The sequence below is a fragment of the Perna viridis genome, chromosome 1 (genome assembly GCF_037379345.1).
Source record: "Perna viridis isolate PV_CMFRI_1.1 ecotype Kerala chromosome 1, ASM3737934v1, whole genome shotgun sequence".
Classification (NCBI taxonomy): Eukaryota; Metazoa; Mollusca; class Bivalvia; order Mytilida; family Mytilidae; genus Perna; species Perna viridis.
The window spans coordinates 56,307,085-56,323,795 of NC_142445.1; the positions used below are offsets into that span (position 1 = coordinate 56,307,085).

The following is a 16,711-nucleotide window of genomic DNA, read 5'->3' on the forward strand; positions in this document are numbered from 1 at the left end:
CATGTTTTCTATTTGACTTATTATGTTACATCTTATGAAAGCTTTGTGCAGTAGTTTTGTTCATTTCTAAGGTGACATTATATGTTGGTCAAAATCAGTAAAAACTATAAATCCATATCTTTGTCACATCAACGAAATGGTCACATTCATTTTCAGAAAGGTAATGTTATAGGTCAGTGATAGAACAACTTTCATCAACAGTGATTGTCACACACTGCCATATTTTGAAATAAAATGACAATACAATTATTTAAGCATTGGGCAGTTTACACTTCATAAACCTTGAAGCAGTTTATGAACAAGAGTAAGTTCCCCCAAAGTTGACAATGCAAACATAACTTACTTAAAATTTAAAAGCAGTCCTTATTTAATTCCTAATTAATTCTAGTGCAAACGAAGATTTGATCTGTTATCAAAATGTATTTAGTTCTGCATTTTATTTGAATTTCAAGCTGTGGACAATTTGACATTTATGATGTCACAATATCAAATTAGTTTAGACAAAATAACCTGTGATTGCCCCAAGAGACTGAGCCAATGAAAACCAAATTATTACCTTATAAATATGTAAGTATTGTGATTTAACAACATTACATTTATACACATTACCAATTGCAATAAGACCTTTACTCATCATTTACATCTTAATGTGTATGGCAAGATTTAAATAGTGCATCTACAGCTCATATAATGATGTTTAGGGGGATAGAATCTGTCTTCCTCTGATTAAATTATTGCTTCAGATAGTTAACTGGACATTTGAGATGAAGATTTACACATAGATTCAAATACCATTGAAATTAATCAATAGGTGAATTATAAGACAGAAAGTTTAAATCTCCCTCTTAATTATCCAGTTGACTACCTAAAGAACTTCATCAGGTCATTGCCAGTTCATTGGGGGAATATAGAATTAGAACCAACATTCTGACAGGAATCTTTCCATCTTTCTACATAACATATACTATTTTTTATTTTATGTGTCTGATTCAGCAATTATTTATTATTTTGTTGAATTTTAGTTTATTTTGCTGTCTTGAATAATTAATTATACTATCAATTTTATGAAATTTTTGTTTATATTACATAAAAAAAGTTTGGCTCATTTAATTTTATGGCAATGTTGATAGCATTGACATCATTCTCAGTAGACATTTGGTTTCCTGACAACAATATGATTTTTGTATTGCACTAGAACTCTAACAAATAGGCTCCTGGAACAGGGTTATGTTGCTACAAGATTGAAGTCATCACTACAGAAGTTTTATGGTCGTCATCATGAACTCATGGATCGTTATGGTGTATCCATCTGCACCATGAAAACTGATTTATTCAATGGGTCATAGTTTTCCTTTCCTCGTTTGTATACCCCGGACTTGACTTTTTATGAGCAACTGGGCGGGTGTTTCTAAAAAAGCAGAGGATACTTACCCTACCGGTGCACCTGGTTCATGCTCCCAGTTTTTAGTGGAGTCCGAGTTGCTCATTTGCTTTTGTTACTTTGTATGTATGATTTTAGTTACTTTATGTTCTTTGTTGTGTATGTCTGTTTTCCATGTCAGGTCTTTGTCCCTGGATTGCATTCTTTTGGTTGCCGCTGTAGCCTTGGTTCTCTTGATTACTCTTTTAAATGAATGAATATGGGTTGTGGTCTCATCAATTAAGGAATGAACTGAAAGTTGGTTAGTGGACATATTGTTTTACCCTCTTCCTTCTGTCTTTCCCAAAAGTGTTCATACATTAACTCAAAAATTCTTACACGATTTAAATTGAAACTTTGAGAGAATGAATGTATCCATAGTAGGATGCTTCCTGTTTCAGAAAAATTCCAAGTTATTGAAATTTATTTAAAAAAAGTTGGCATCCAGTTTTTTGCACAATAACTCAAAAATGCTTACACCAATTAGCATAGAACTTTGGGGAAGTGTAAATATCCTCGATAGTGGTAATCTCCCTTCATATTTTTTTTTTGGAAAAATTCCAATTTCATTTGAAAACACTTGCAGCAACTTGTGTGATACTGCAGAATTTGTAATGATACTAGTATTTGACCAAATCTGCTTGGTGAACCAATCATTATTTTTGAGTGCAAGACTTAAAAAATTTTCATCTATATGTGTTCTTCATATATATGTTTATAGAGGACTGGGAGAAAATCTACTGAGCAGCTTAGTGATTCAGTGAAAACTTGTGTATTTATTATATTACCTGATAGTCAACAGACATCTCTTGCATGTGTAGGGGTGTCGTCTGTGGCTCCCAGTCAAACATGTCTCTAGGGTAGTCCTTCTTTGATTGCCAATATTGTGTGTTGAGGTATCACTTTGGCTAGTTATCATTTTCAATTAGGCTTAATTTAGGTATCAATGTTCATTTTATTGAAAAAGTTGATGGGGAAACTGGTTTTAATGTAGAAATACACAGTATAGATGCAGCATATTTAAAAAGAAACTTTGTTCTTCAAAATGCCTTGCTGTATTCAGGTTTTTCAATATAATGCCCTATTTTTTAGAATGACCCACTGACCACATCAAGGTCCTAAAAGTAAAAAATGGGGATTTCGTTGATATGCATAATCTGTTTTTCATGTGTATTTGTTGAAGTATGATGCCCATTTTGCTGAATCTGATTCCAGGTGTTCATTTAGGGGCCAAAGACTACCTTAAGTATTTTTTTTTCAGTTTGGTTGTACCTTAGACACATGCCCAATTTCCACTTTTTGGACTCTTTCAGTATTTTTTTGACTAGAATATTTGCATATCAAATTTTCGTATTCTATGACCACATTTATTCCCTTTCAGAATTTGATATTGCAACAATTATTTAATCTCTTTCCAAATTCAAATTGAATGTAATGTTCATTCTTGCCCCAAATGTTTTGGATTTGACCTTTGTGTGTGCATCAAGCTGTGCCCTGCAGAATTTTTTATTTAATTCATACTGTGTCAGAATCATAAGCTGCATATAACATTTCACAATATATATTCAGAGTTGCACCAAGCTTGAATGAGGTGTCCCTAACTAACCCACCTGCCTCAGCAAAGTGTGTCTTTTGAAAATTAAGCATTATCAATATTTCTGTACAGTAAAATTGTTTTTATTACTTCCATTGACATTACACGCTTTAACAAGTAATGGTACGATACCGCTATAACCTTGGTTCCCTTGATTACTCTTTGTATTTTGTTTGGTCTACCAGTATGTACCATTCCACTCCCCCGCATTCATATTCACTCTTTTTTTTTTCTTTTTTTGTTTTGTTTTTTTTGTCTTGTTTTGTTTTTGTTTTTTGGTTTTGAAATATTCCGGTGATTCAAACTGTATTGTTAGTTGTTAATGGTAAACAGATGAAATCAGTGAGTCATATATTTTTTTCGTGTATTCATGATTGAGTGGTGGCAGTTGGAGGCGAAGAAAAGTTTTTTTTTCTCATTAGAACACTATACTAAATAAACATTAACACTTAGGTGGGCAAAAACTAAGCATGTGTCAACATATCAAAAGTGTTATTCCCTCAGTGAAATACCTGATTTATTCCATTCCAAAATATAGGTAAATCTTACTATCTAAATAATAATTATTATAAATGCCAGCTCCCCATGTTACTTACGTTTACTCACTCACCTGAGACCTTCTATGTTTATATTCAGGTCCTGGTATACTCACTCACCTGAGATCTTAGTTTATATTCAGGTCCTGGTATACTCACTCACCTGAGACCTTAGTTTATATTCAGGTTCTGGTATACTCACTCACCGGAGACCTTCTTAGTTTATATTCAGGTCCTGTTATACTCACTTACCTGAGACCTTCCTTGTTTATATTCAGGTCCCGGTATCTGTGAATACTCCTGCTTTATATACCTTTAAACAGAAGTCTTTGTAAAATGATGTAAGAGTTAGAATTACAATTATTGATCAATTTCTTATTTATTTCTTTGCCATTATAATATGTCCATTGAATCGCAAGGTAGTGTTTATTACTTCTAGGGTAGAACTAGTCTATTTATGGTTCGTTTGAATCTAGGTTCCCTTTATATCAATGTTACACCACACTAACTGTAATAGAAATGTAGTGACTTGTGCACACTATATGGTTTTAAAGAGATTTTGGAAGAAGTACAAGTACGAATTATTGTAGTACAAATTATATGCGACTAAGCTCATTAAATGAGGAAAATCTGCAGACTTGCCAGCTTCAGGTCTTCCAAAAACAGCCATGTCTATATCTTGGAAGTAATGTTTGTCATCAGATCCGTCCTCCACAGTATAATGTTCCACAGTGTCCATTATCCACTCCTTCATTGTATCCACTTCTTGTTGATTCTTGGAAAAGAATAATATGCTTTCAATATAAACGAGAGCGTCTTTCCACTAAAGATTTAATCTGTGAAATCTGCTGTCTGTAGTTTCATATGTGTTTCCAAGTCAGATTTTGGTATGAATTTGCAGTACTCAAATAACATTATATTTATAGTACATGTACTTGAAAGGTCTTCGGATAACTAGATATTCGTTTGCTCGTATATACATACTTGTACATGTATGCATACTGTGCCGATAAAAAACTTACCAACGTAGACGATGTCTCTTTAATGTAATGAACAAATTCGTCTACACTTCGCTCTTCGTTGTCCTTCCGTGTTGGATCGTAAATAATGCTAGAAAACAGACTGGTTTCTATATTTTCGGCATTTATATAGAAAATAACTAATTTGGTGAAGACAAAAGGTGTTCGTTTTATCACGATTGTTGTTCTGTTTGTGTATTTGTGTACATATAAATGCAGCACTATCTTTTGTACCAATTTTTTAAAGGAAATTCTGCAACGTATAGTTTGACGCAAAAACCTTATTATGAGATTGAGTGATTGCACTTTTTTTTTTCCACTGTCAAGTACCGAATTACACGCCAATTTTACTTCTAATAGTTACAATAATGATCCAGAGGTCAAAGTATATAGAAATGTTATCGCAAAAAAAAAAACTTAATCGTGAAAATATATTGCTATCATGACAAGATCTGGTTTATTCAGTTTGTGTTCATGTTGATCGAAGTGCTGGAACATTTCTATGAGGTGGTTTATACTATGCTACTGTCTTGCACTCTCCATGTAACGTGACTGGATTTCTTTCCACCAAGTCGATGTATGCTCATCGGATACCCCAGTCGAATATTTAGGTCATTCCAACGCTTCTCAAGGTTTTCCATTTTCCGACTCTTTCAACAGATATACAACAAAGGATATATATATATATATATATATAAATTGAATTAGTTAAATCTTCCTTCTTTCCTTTATAATCGATTTTTTTTCAACTTCATTTTGAAAATAAAGTAGAAATGAAAGCAAACAAAAGCAGAACGGTAATATAATGGGTTCAATGTGTTTACCCATATGAAGGATGCAATTTCTTGTAAGTTATCAATAATTGCGCACAACTTTTAAATCGTTTTTTAACTTACCACTTGAGCTGCTATTTCCAGGAAATAAGGCAACACCATTGTCATCGGTAAGAATAGAATGAATTAAACATGTATAATCAATAGGTTATATACGCATGATTTACCAAAATGAATATTGAGTTTTGAGTACATAATGTGTGATTAATATTATACAATTTTATAAAGAACTTCTAATATGGTAATAATTTAGATTCAAATACTAAGGTCTAGAGATTTTTCTCAATTCTCCTTGGAGATATCCCTCGAGATAAGCCATATATACTGTAGAACAACCTAATGAACAACTTCTGTGAAATCATCATGAAAAATCCGTTACCCCACCCCACCCACCCCCCTCACCCAAAGAAAAAAGAAAAAACAATCAAAATCTGACATATCAATATCCAAATAAAAAGAGGAGAGTTGCTGGGTCGATCAAAGGAAATTCAGAGTAATATATTTATGTGTAAAAAAAAAAACAGTACATGTACCTTACAATGGGGAGGGGGTCCTAGAATATTTATCTGTATGAAGTTCTATATGTTATATCATTAATGGTATGATTTGCTTACTAGTACCGTTTGTCTTTGAAACTGGACATATTCGGCGCTGTTTTTATTTTTTACTTGGTACACATGGCATTTCAGAACAGGTTACTTACATTTATTCGTCTCAGTTTTACTTCCTGTAGTATAGGAGGAATTGTTTTTAAAGAACAAATCCATTTACATACTTTCAGATAAAATCCAAATTAAACTGCAGTGTATAACTGAATATCAAATTCCGGGATTAAATTACATTTCAAACTACTTTGTTTACATGTTACAGAAAATCACAAAAGTAATACTGCAAAATTATTTATTCTGGGTATAACAAAGATTTCACGTGGTACGACAAATATTGGCTGTGAACAAGTCTGATGAGTTTTATGCTCTGAACAGAGTTACAATGGCATCGCAAGATCACATACAGAGGTAAACCAGAGGCAATGCTTGGTAAATTCAGTTGCAATTTTTCTTTATATTCAATTTAATCACATTGCCTCACTGTTTTAGGACATCAATTTCCTTCATTATATTTTCTTTGGCTCTAACGCTTAGTTTTTCGTGGAATTCTTTAGTAGAGTATAATCTTCCCCTCCGGCTAAAATTGGTCAATACCTGAAATAATTCATCAAAATAAAAATTTAGACAACATGCAACAGGAACTGTTAGGAGGAATGGTATGAACACCATCTTCATATTTATAAATGGGCTATATTGGCAGGTGCAATTCAAGTCTCAACTCATTTAAAAGCTGCAGTCTGATACGAAATATTGACAAAATAGCTATTATACTAGTATGTAAAAACAATAAATATATTTCTTATGATTGTATCATTTTCGATCACACACCTGAGAAGAACTAGTTTTAAAAGGTCACTTGTATATTTAAAGTCTAGACGTAAAACCAACTCACATCACAACGTTTCATGAGCTCATGTGGAAATATATTGCACCTAAATTTTACACAGCTTTATTATTTGAGTAAGAAATATTATTTATTTATATACCTATGCAAGTAGGGTCTGTGAGATGTATATATGCTTTCTCTGGGGAAATATATTGCTATACAATAAACAATATTTACAAATCGTCTGATAATTAAATAACAATAAATGAATCCAATATACCCGAGGACTTACTTGGGTCCGTCCTATTTTGTACTCCGGGTCTGGGATGTAGGAATATTCTTTTTTAATTTGCTCGGCATAGTTCTTGTACTCTGGAAAGTAATTTTACAATTCAATGATCTTGTTTTACATTATCGAAAATCGTTTACGAAAAATCTGATTCAGTCAAGTTTGAATAAGTTAATTCTTGGTTTCAATGGTTGCAAAAATGATTTTGAGTTTTCTATATCTGGTTCTACCGTGAATTTTGAGTTTTCTATATCTGGTTCTACCGTGGTCTATTTGTTTCGCATGCACATTGAAGAGCGGGGAAACAAATATGATGGGGCATCAGTCCGCTCAAAGCTTGTAAAACTCTCAGTTCCTCTCCAAATGTTCATAAATTAAGATTTCACCGAGTGCAACATCAAGTTTTACAAAGAGCGTGATGTTTGTACCTCTATACAAATAATGTTGCATTGGGCTACCAAATTGTTTTTCATCGAATCTTGTTATTTAACCTGCACACCTTTCTCAGGCCTTCCCAAAACAGCCATGTCTATATCCAGGAAATAATGATAGTCATCAGAACCTTCGGTTGTTGCTATGTGGTTCTTTGTTAAAAGGATCCATTCCTTCACTGTACTGCAATCGGACTCGGTCTGTAATCAGCGGATTGCATTTATCGTTACGTAAAGTAGTATTAACTGAACAGTCATTCTTATCCAAGCTATATTACTACAGACATGATAAAGAATACGTCCACTTTTTTTATGAATACAATATACATGTATCAGAATGATTGATACAGCTCTGTTATTGTGCTATATTGAGAATTGAAATTAGGTGACAACATATCTTATCACATGAAGCAATAACTAATAACATCAAAAATACAAATATAATGTGAACAATTTTGCCAATGAATATATAAAGACTGGTAGCGTTATTCTACAGATGACATTTTTATGTGAATGTGAAATCTATCCCAAACTACAGTATAAAAACTACACTGTATGTGGTAGAATATTGTAATAAAATATCCACTTAATTTTTCTTTTAGTTATACCAATTTAGCTGAAGTCTCGTGGGAAAAGCGGACGAATTCCTGTGCGCTTTGTTCCTCGTTGTCTTTTTGGGTTGGATCATATATTAGACTGAAATAAAATTTAAAAAAAAATATATTGTTACGCCTGAAATATTTCATTCATTTGACTACCATGTACATGAGGTGCATATTAAAATAGCTATCAAAAAATAATGACAATAAATACGCATATTTCAATTTGGATATTGCGACAAGTTTAACCGAATCTGCATGAATTTTTATAGTGTTCCAATCTGGTTAAACAGCTACATGAATAATAAATATCTGACTACTAAAGCCGACGAAGATTCTGATGTAAAATAGGTATAAATACTACTGGCTATACCAAAATAAAATAAGGAAAATAAGCATGCGCTGATAATGCTTTGGTACTGATACAGGCGCGTAGCTGAGGCCAAATTGAAGTGTAGGCAAAATTACGGCAGGGGGTCTAGGGGGGGGGGCGAACCCCCCCCCCCGAAGCTCCGCGGAGATAGCGTTTTAGAGCATCATTTATGCCTCTCCTGGATGTATTTTATCTTAAAAAAAATGGCAAAATTAAGTGCAGGCAAATGGCAAATGCTTTTTTGCCTAATGATATATACAAAACAGTAACAGTTCGCTTGTTTCGGCCTTATAAACAGAATCTCGACTAAAAGTTTCTATAAACTAACCAAAGAGCTTTTGTTATCGGTCATCTAGTACAACTTAAACGGTATCAGTATGTACTACACACATAATACTGGATGACTGTGATAGTGGGCGCTGAAGTCCTTTGTTAAATTCGTATTAACTCGTCTTTCTAATTCCTATCTAGTCTACGTGTATATCAATAAGTAAATTGGTGCTTTAAAATTGACGATAAGACAATCGATCTAGTAACTTTGAAATAACTTACTCATGAAAGAAAATAGCTAATGATACAAGTTCAGGTTGTTTAAGTCTGAATGCATGTTCATCATAGTGTCGGAACATTTCAGTGAGGTGGTCCAATGTATGGTAATATCTCTGCTTCTCACTATAACGTCCCCGTATAATATTCCACCAGTCTTGAGTATGATTCCCGTCAACTTGCAAATTATCACTCAAATCCCACCATCTTTCTTCTAGACTCTTCATTGCTAGATTAACGTCCTGATTAATATTGATACACAACTTTGTATGAAGATATTTCGGGAGGTATTTAACTATAATGTTGTTTTCTTTTAATTATTATTGGATTTGAGAAGGTCACATAAATACATTTCTGATAAAGTTTTCTGGTAAAACAAATCATGATGCAAGAGGAGGCAACTATTGGTTAATTCTGGATAAATTAACGTACACCTACCACATTTAGATTAAATTAGAATATTATTTTTTTTTAATTTCGTCACATTACTGACACAATTCAACAATTTATTGAATTCTAAGACAGAGAGGTAGGACTTACACCAACTGTACAATCCTGTAATATGGGCACTTGTGAATATATAGGATATATCACACTTTTCGAAGTCATCTATTATTCAAGGCTATTTATAGAAAGAGTAATCAAGGTAATCCAGGGGCAAAACAAAGAACAGACACACTCAACAAAGAACATAAAAAATCAGCTATGTATCTTTGCCCTGAACTAGTGGTATTCACAACTAGACAGTCGAGTAACGATGTGAAACAGAAGGAAAGTATACGAACTAAGACGTGGTGAATTTCTCACCGTTTGGTAATATAGGCTGAATCCAGTTACCGGAAGTCAAGAGTATAAATAGCATATGAAGAGGTATACAACTTATATCAAGAGACTTACAAGATAATTTAGATCTACAAATTGAAGAGGTGAGTCCGTTTTCGGTTGATACAAATCAGGTAGTGTAATAAACAGTCCCCGTGTGAAAGAAGAAATATGAACTGGTCACTGACTCCCAGTGCCTAGGTTAATAGTCTGGTTTGATTTGTAAGAGCCTTAGAGGGTAAACTTTTAAGCTAGAGGGGCCTAATTGATGACCGCCTAGGTTCTAGTAGACTTGGGATAACTTATCTGTTGGAAGAGTTATTCCATATGTTAAACATGTGTAAAATGAAAAGAAAGGTCAACTGCTAAAGTACACCAGAAACAAAAAAATGTATCCGAATTTAAGTAACTAACCATAATGGCATATATATTTTTTTTTTTGTGAAGGTACAAAACTAAATTACTCCCAAAGAGTTCTGTAGGATGTTTCTTCCTGTCTGACTGAAATCATGCTTTGATGACTTTTAATGTTTTATCTGAAATTTGTATTTATTACTGTTATGAGGATTTTGTACTACATAAAATTAAATTTGCTAAGTCCACATAGCAGTAAAAGAGATTTACAGTTCGTGATAAAAAAATACAAATAATATAGATGATACAGAACCATTCTTTGAGACCTTGAGACAATGAATTATCATGAATTACTTACTACCTGCTTACTAGCCCTTGTAATACTGAATTATCATGCATTACTTAGTACATTATGTACCTACATGTACTTAGTACTACTGTTGCATCATGCACTAAGATGGCACTAAATTTTATTAGCGTGCTTTTTTTTTTTTTATCTTTTTTTTCTGTTTATGTCAAGCAATAACCATTTATGATAAATGTGTTTGTGCTAATAAATAATGTCTGATATATCACCTAAACTAGAATTATATTAATTATCACAGTAGGGTTGTTTATAATCCAAAGAGGTATTAGAGTGTCGAGCATTTCAATCTCAGCATGCATCAAAGTTTCTATGCACCTACATGTACATCAGCAATTAACAGGGGTATAAGTTAACTAAAGGAGTTAGTTCGGTAAGGGCAAAATTTTGCCTCAAAATCAAAGTCTACCTGAATAAAATTTAATGATGTTTCTCCTACTCTTTATTGTGTTTTATAGTTGATTCGATTGGTTTAAGACATTCATTTGAGCATAAACGGTCATATATGCCCTTCAAACTTGGCTGAAGTTGGAAAAATCTGTTAAAAAGGCTGGAAAACACCAGAATTTGTGCAGTTTTCACTTTTTTAAACAATGGCCGCATGCATGTTTGTTCTCATGCTTCATATATTTTGTTTTATAATTGTCAGTTACAACTCATATAAAAATATATTGGGTGAATACTTGTGTGGATGCATCCGTTCCACTCAAAAACCATGTTAAAATTTGCAGAAATATTATAAGTTTACGGTTCTTGTAAAAGTTACATAAATGCATACTGTCATTTTTGGAATGTCATCATATTTCTTGTAAAAAAAACAGCTTGTATTCAGTGTTTGTGACCATTTTACTTTACTACTACTACTACCGAGAAATCGGCTTTAATCAAATTTTTAAAAATGCACAAATTATGAGGCCAAAAGGGGTCCTAACTGAACTTTCTTCTTTGTTCCTAGATATCACTTTTCACTTCTGCAGGCTTAGCTACCATTCAAGAGATCTGTACATTTTTTCATGGGTAATTTTAGGGTTTCATAACTTTATAGAATACAAACATGCATTAGTTGGAGATATAAGAAAGAAATCCTGATTGGTTAAATCATATATTGCCACTCAAAACATTTTAAATTTTAAATAAAATTTTCAGGTTGAAAAAAAAATTCTACTGTTGTGCATTGAAGTAGACTGATATGTAAGCATGTGAACTGTATTCTGAATGCATTATGTACATTTTGTAGGTAATAGCCTGTCAATCTTTTTTTGATAGTGAAGAACAGAGTTTCTGTGTCATTACTGAAGGTCCACAAGAGGCATTAGATGGTGCAACTGAAGTCTACCATGTAATGGTAACCTGAATGTCAATAATAGCAAACATTCACTATTGTTTACCATGTGTAATCTGACTGAGACATCTCAACTTGATTTTCAGTTAACCAGGCACATTGTTATCATTGCTGATTGATTGTCATACATGATATTAAATACACAAATGGAATAACACCAAAATAATTTTTGAAGCAGTATTTTCTGTATTGGACATGATGAGTACATTAATAGGATTAATTCAAATCATTACTTACATTTTTGGATTGGTAGGAAATGCTTTTGAATCCCTGTTTTTTAGAACAATGTTTGTTATGGGAAGTATTGGTCTGTGTCATACATGATGGATTGATGGTATAAAGTCTAGATTTAATACTATCATGTATCTTTTGATAGCCCCAATCATTATAGGGATAATTCATCATTCTGGCTGTCCAAATTTCTTCACAATTATCCAGACTCCTAATGGATGGATTGATTTAAACTTTGGTGTGATGCTTTATAAAGATGGCATACCTTGTAAGCAATTTTGGATGCTCTGTCATATTAACATTTAGTTTTGTGGGACTTTACCTTTTTTCAATATATAGAATTATAAAGATGGATGGATTGATTTCAAGTTTGGTGTATGGCATCATATAGATGGGACATATTGCTGTAACTGATTTTTGGTGCTGTCTGATATCAACTTTCTTTATGTGTGGGAGTACACATAGCATAACTAAGCATGCAACTTCATGTTATATTTGTTATATAATGATTTAAAAGGTCATACTTTTGTATGAAAAAAAAACTAGATTAAGTACAATGAACATTTTCTTGTTTCTTAGTGAACACATTTGTAATCAAGGATTATGTTTGTTTGTTTGTTGGGGTTTAATGTCCGAGTAGCAATATTTCAGCTATATTCAGACGATGAACATGAAATTGATGATAAAATGAACATGAAATGATGATGAAATGAATAAGGGATGGGCACAAGGACAATGGGGTTGATAAATTTTGATTGCCACTGGAAATAAGGAGAGTTGGGTAGGGTCAGGCAATTTAGCCTCCTGTGGCGGAGCCCTATGGTTCCTATTGCGGGAGAATACCACAGTAGGGTTCTTTAACGTGCGAAGAACGTGGCATCTTTCCCAACATGTTGCACCACTATGGTTTGCGGTTAGGTTTTCCGTATTATAGCCTGACAATCCCAACATGTAACACGCCAGAGGTACCCCATTCCACCACCTGGGGCACACATCCCAGTTGCTCTGTGGGCAGAGTGCCCTAGCCCCCGGCTAGGGTTCTGAGCACTATTTAGTCGCCTTTTACGACAAGCTTAGCGCTGCTGCAGGCCTATTCTTTTAACACCTGGACCTGCATGGGGCTAATCAAGGATTAGAATACTAAATTATTGCAAAATTTTGAAGTGAAGCACCCATGGTGGTTAACTAAACTTCATTATCAGAACTACCTAGCCATTTCCCCATCACTGAAATAATCTCAGATGCAGAATGGAGAACTTCTTCTTGAATTATTTGCTGTAATTGTAGTAAAACAAAAGAGTTCCATGTATCAAGTTGCACTACAGATTTTTTCAAGATAATTCTTCTGTGTAACGAGAAAGGCTTAGTAGTTTAGATTGCCTAACTTCAGTGTTTATGGTTATCTCAATTCAAAACATGATAATTTTTAAAGGTCTAAATATAAACTATTCAAGTCCTGATATTTGAATTATTATGACTTTTCTTTTCAGTTAATGATACCTGTGAGATTTACAAATGAAGACATTTTAGTCAATATATGTATGCCATCAGATGACAACCCTACAGTGTTACTAGGTAAATGTATTTCAATTATTTGGACAAAATGTTTCTTGAGAAACTGATTGCAGTCATCTCTGTAGAAGAAAACTTAAAACATTTGTGTATCTAAACAATCTTATATTCAAGACTTCAAGATTCTAATAGAAAAACAACAACTTGAGCTAAATACCAAATTTCTTCACTGGCATTTTTAAAATTTCATTGATTTTGGCCAAACTATCTCAATTTTACAACTTCATGCAATAATTTTTTTGGTAAAAATAGATAAAGTTTCTGTGCTGATGATTATTAATGCAATAAACATGCAATCAATAATTTGATTCTCTCTTTGTAGATGACCTTCTTATTCAGAGCCATAGAATGAAATACCTATCTCCGTTAGAATTGTCAGCAACCTTACCTCCAAAATACCCATCTGAAAGTCCTCCTGTCTTCACTCTATGCCACATGGCTGAATTCTATGCAAATTACCTTCCATAGTGCCCAACTCATGTCATTATGGGAAGAATATCAACCGATGCCAATAATGAATACATGGATTGACTGGTTGGAGCCTAATACATTAATGTAATATTGATGTTAAATACCAAATTGGTATACTTAAATACTGTATAGTATTGAATGTTGTAAGAGTAATCAAGGGAACCAAGGTTATAGCAGTAATCAAAAGAATGCAATCCAGGGACCAAGACCCAACATGGAAAACAGACACACACAACAAAGAACATAAAGCAACTAAAATCATACATACAAAGCAACAAAAGTAAATGAGCAACTTGGACTCCACTAAAAACTGGGAGCATGGACCAGGTGCACCGGTAGGGTAAGCGTCCTCTGCTTTTCTAGAAACACCCGCCAAGTTGCTCATAAAAAGTCAAGTCCAGGGTAGACAAACGAGGAAAGGAAAACTATGAGCCGTTGAATACATCAGTTTTCATGGTGCTGATGGATACACCATAATGATCCACGAGTTCATGATGACGACCATAAAACTTCTGTAGTGATGACTTCAATCTTGTAGCAACATAACCCTGTCCCAGAAGCCTATTTGTTAGAGTTCTAGCGCGATACAAAAAGTCTGCGTAATTTCGGCAAGCTCTGGCATAATGTATGAGTTGTGATATGAACACTCCATTCACAGGAGCTGAAGGGATGTTGCCACAGATGAAAGGAAAGTTGACTGAATGAAAAGTCATCAAGTTTGTCGTAAAGTTTGGTCAATAGTTTTCCTTTACCATCGATTTCTAAGTGTAGGTCAAGATACAAGGCTGACTTCACAGTGTCTGTAGTATCCTTTATCTGAAGTTCTTTTGGGTAGATGCGTGGTATCAAATCCCCGAAATTAGGATTGTTTGAAGATAATATGTCATCTATATAGTGGAAACTGAGATTGAAGGATCTAGCCAAAAGATATTCTTTCTTTCTGATCAGATCAGCTATAAAGTCAGTCTCATAAGAGTGAAGGAATAGATCAGCAAGTAAAGGATCACAATTTGTTCCATTGGAATTAGGAGCTATTGCCCTTGAAAGGGGAAAATGATGGATTTTTTTTTAGTTTTCAGCCAATATCTTGAAAACTATGATAGATAGAAACTTTCAATTGCTGAAATGATCCTTATGATAAGTCCTACCATAGTCTTCTGGAGTCAATATTGTTGGACAACTTATTAAATTTATTGCCTTTGAAAAGCAAAATTCAACCAGGTGAGTAATTTAGACTCTGTGATCCTCTTGTTCTGTCCCTCTATCTGGAAGATTCTTCTATTCTTTACCATCTTAAAGGCAGTTAATGACAAGAAACATGTACATGTGTAAGGTTGATTTTACATTTTTCCTTGATACTACTAGTATAAACCTTTTTAAATTAAATACCAATATTTATTTATTTTGATAGAAGATCCAGTATTTACAGATCAGATTAGAATCTGGTGACACAGATGTTTCCTTTGTTAAGTGCCCCATGTGTACAGAGAACAATATCAGACAGAACAACAATAGTAACCATATCATCTGTTGGAATTGTAAAATAGACTTCTGTTATCTTTGTCTAAAAAAGTTTTTGAAACCATTTTATAGACACTTCAGGTTAACAAAATGTACTGAATTTTTTCAACCCTAGCACTCAGTTTTCCTATTACAACCTTTGGATATCAGAATTAGGTAGTACAGAATTTTTTTTTAAAGATTTATCCTTGTTAGACCCCATCAAAACCTATTTTGGAGATTATACCAGATCTGTAGGTTAGTTCATGTAGTACAGCTTCTAAACAATTCAATGGATTTTGATGAAACTTAAGGAGGTAGACCTAGGGTAAGGGACATAACTCTTTTAATCATTTATATGTTTGTATCATATTCAATTTCACCAAAGCCTATCAAGCTTTCATTTGAAACAGAATGAGATCAGTCCAAATCAATTTGATGCTTCAATGAGATTGATGTAAAAAACTGCATACAAACGTTCCAATGATTTGTAAGAGTAATGTTCCTTACCCTAGGTCTACTTCCTTAATATTAAGGCTGAACATTTTATGGTAGATAAGCATGAAATAAACTTTCTAGGGTAGATAATCCAACTAAGGTTTTTTTCACAGAGTTGACATGTTCAAAAGGTTGTAAGAATGCTCCTTAATAGATATTAACTGCTTTTAATGGCCTAATAGATTAAAACCAGCATTAGTAACTCAGCAGGTTGTTAAATGATTTACAGAACTTTTCTGTTAAAATTTTAATTCTTTTTTTTTTAACATTTAAAGAGAACTAAGAAATTGATGTGCAATATATGAACCTAAAAATGTGGTATTTACAATTATGTTATATATTTTACATGTACCATTGATTCCTTATTTATTATTATTATAGGATTCTACAGTTTCATTTACTAGTCCATTTGTTGCTACTTTTCCTCATTGTTATAATTTTGGTATATTCATTGTTGATTTTAATAAATATTTTAGTGCTTTT

General features: G+C 33.2%; 1 protein-coding gene and 1 long non-coding RNA gene across 10 annotated transcripts; one reads left to right on the top strand and one right to left on the bottom strand.

The window, feature by feature from the left end:
- Positions 1–6,288: 6,288 nt before the first annotated feature.
- LOC148629490 (uncharacterized) lies at positions 6,289–9,908 on the bottom strand. Of its 2 annotated transcripts, none has more exons than XM_088552179.1 (6): positions 9,882–9,908; positions 9,081–9,316; positions 8,165–8,252; positions 7,625–7,757; positions 7,129–7,208; positions 6,289–6,604 (listed from the first exon to the last, which is right to left on the bottom strand). In XM_088552179.1, the coding sequence occupies exons 2-6, from the start codon at positions 9,299–9,301 to the stop codon at positions 6,488–6,490; spliced, it is 639 nt and encodes a 212-aa protein (XP_088408305.1). In that variant the 5' UTR covers positions 9,302–9,316; positions 9,882–9,908; the 3' UTR covers positions 6,289–6,487. The 2 variants fall into 2 exon arrangements, with proteins under 2 accessions (XP_088408305.1, XP_088408298.1); XM_088552172.1 differs by lacking the exon at positions 9,882–9,908 and adding an exon at positions 9,615–9,705.
- Positions 9,826–16,711, top strand: LOC148629491 (uncharacterized). 8 transcript variants are annotated; one of them, XR_015916459.1, is made up of 5 exons: positions 9,826–9,944; positions 11,852–11,959; positions 13,678–13,762; positions 14,082–14,314; positions 15,642–16,711. It is a non-coding gene; the product is annotated as an uncharacterized LOC148629491 (long non-coding RNA). The 8 variants fall into 8 exon arrangements; XR_015916467.1 differs by having other exon boundaries at positions 11,852–11,953; XR_015916458.1 differs by having other exon boundaries at positions 9,861–10,000.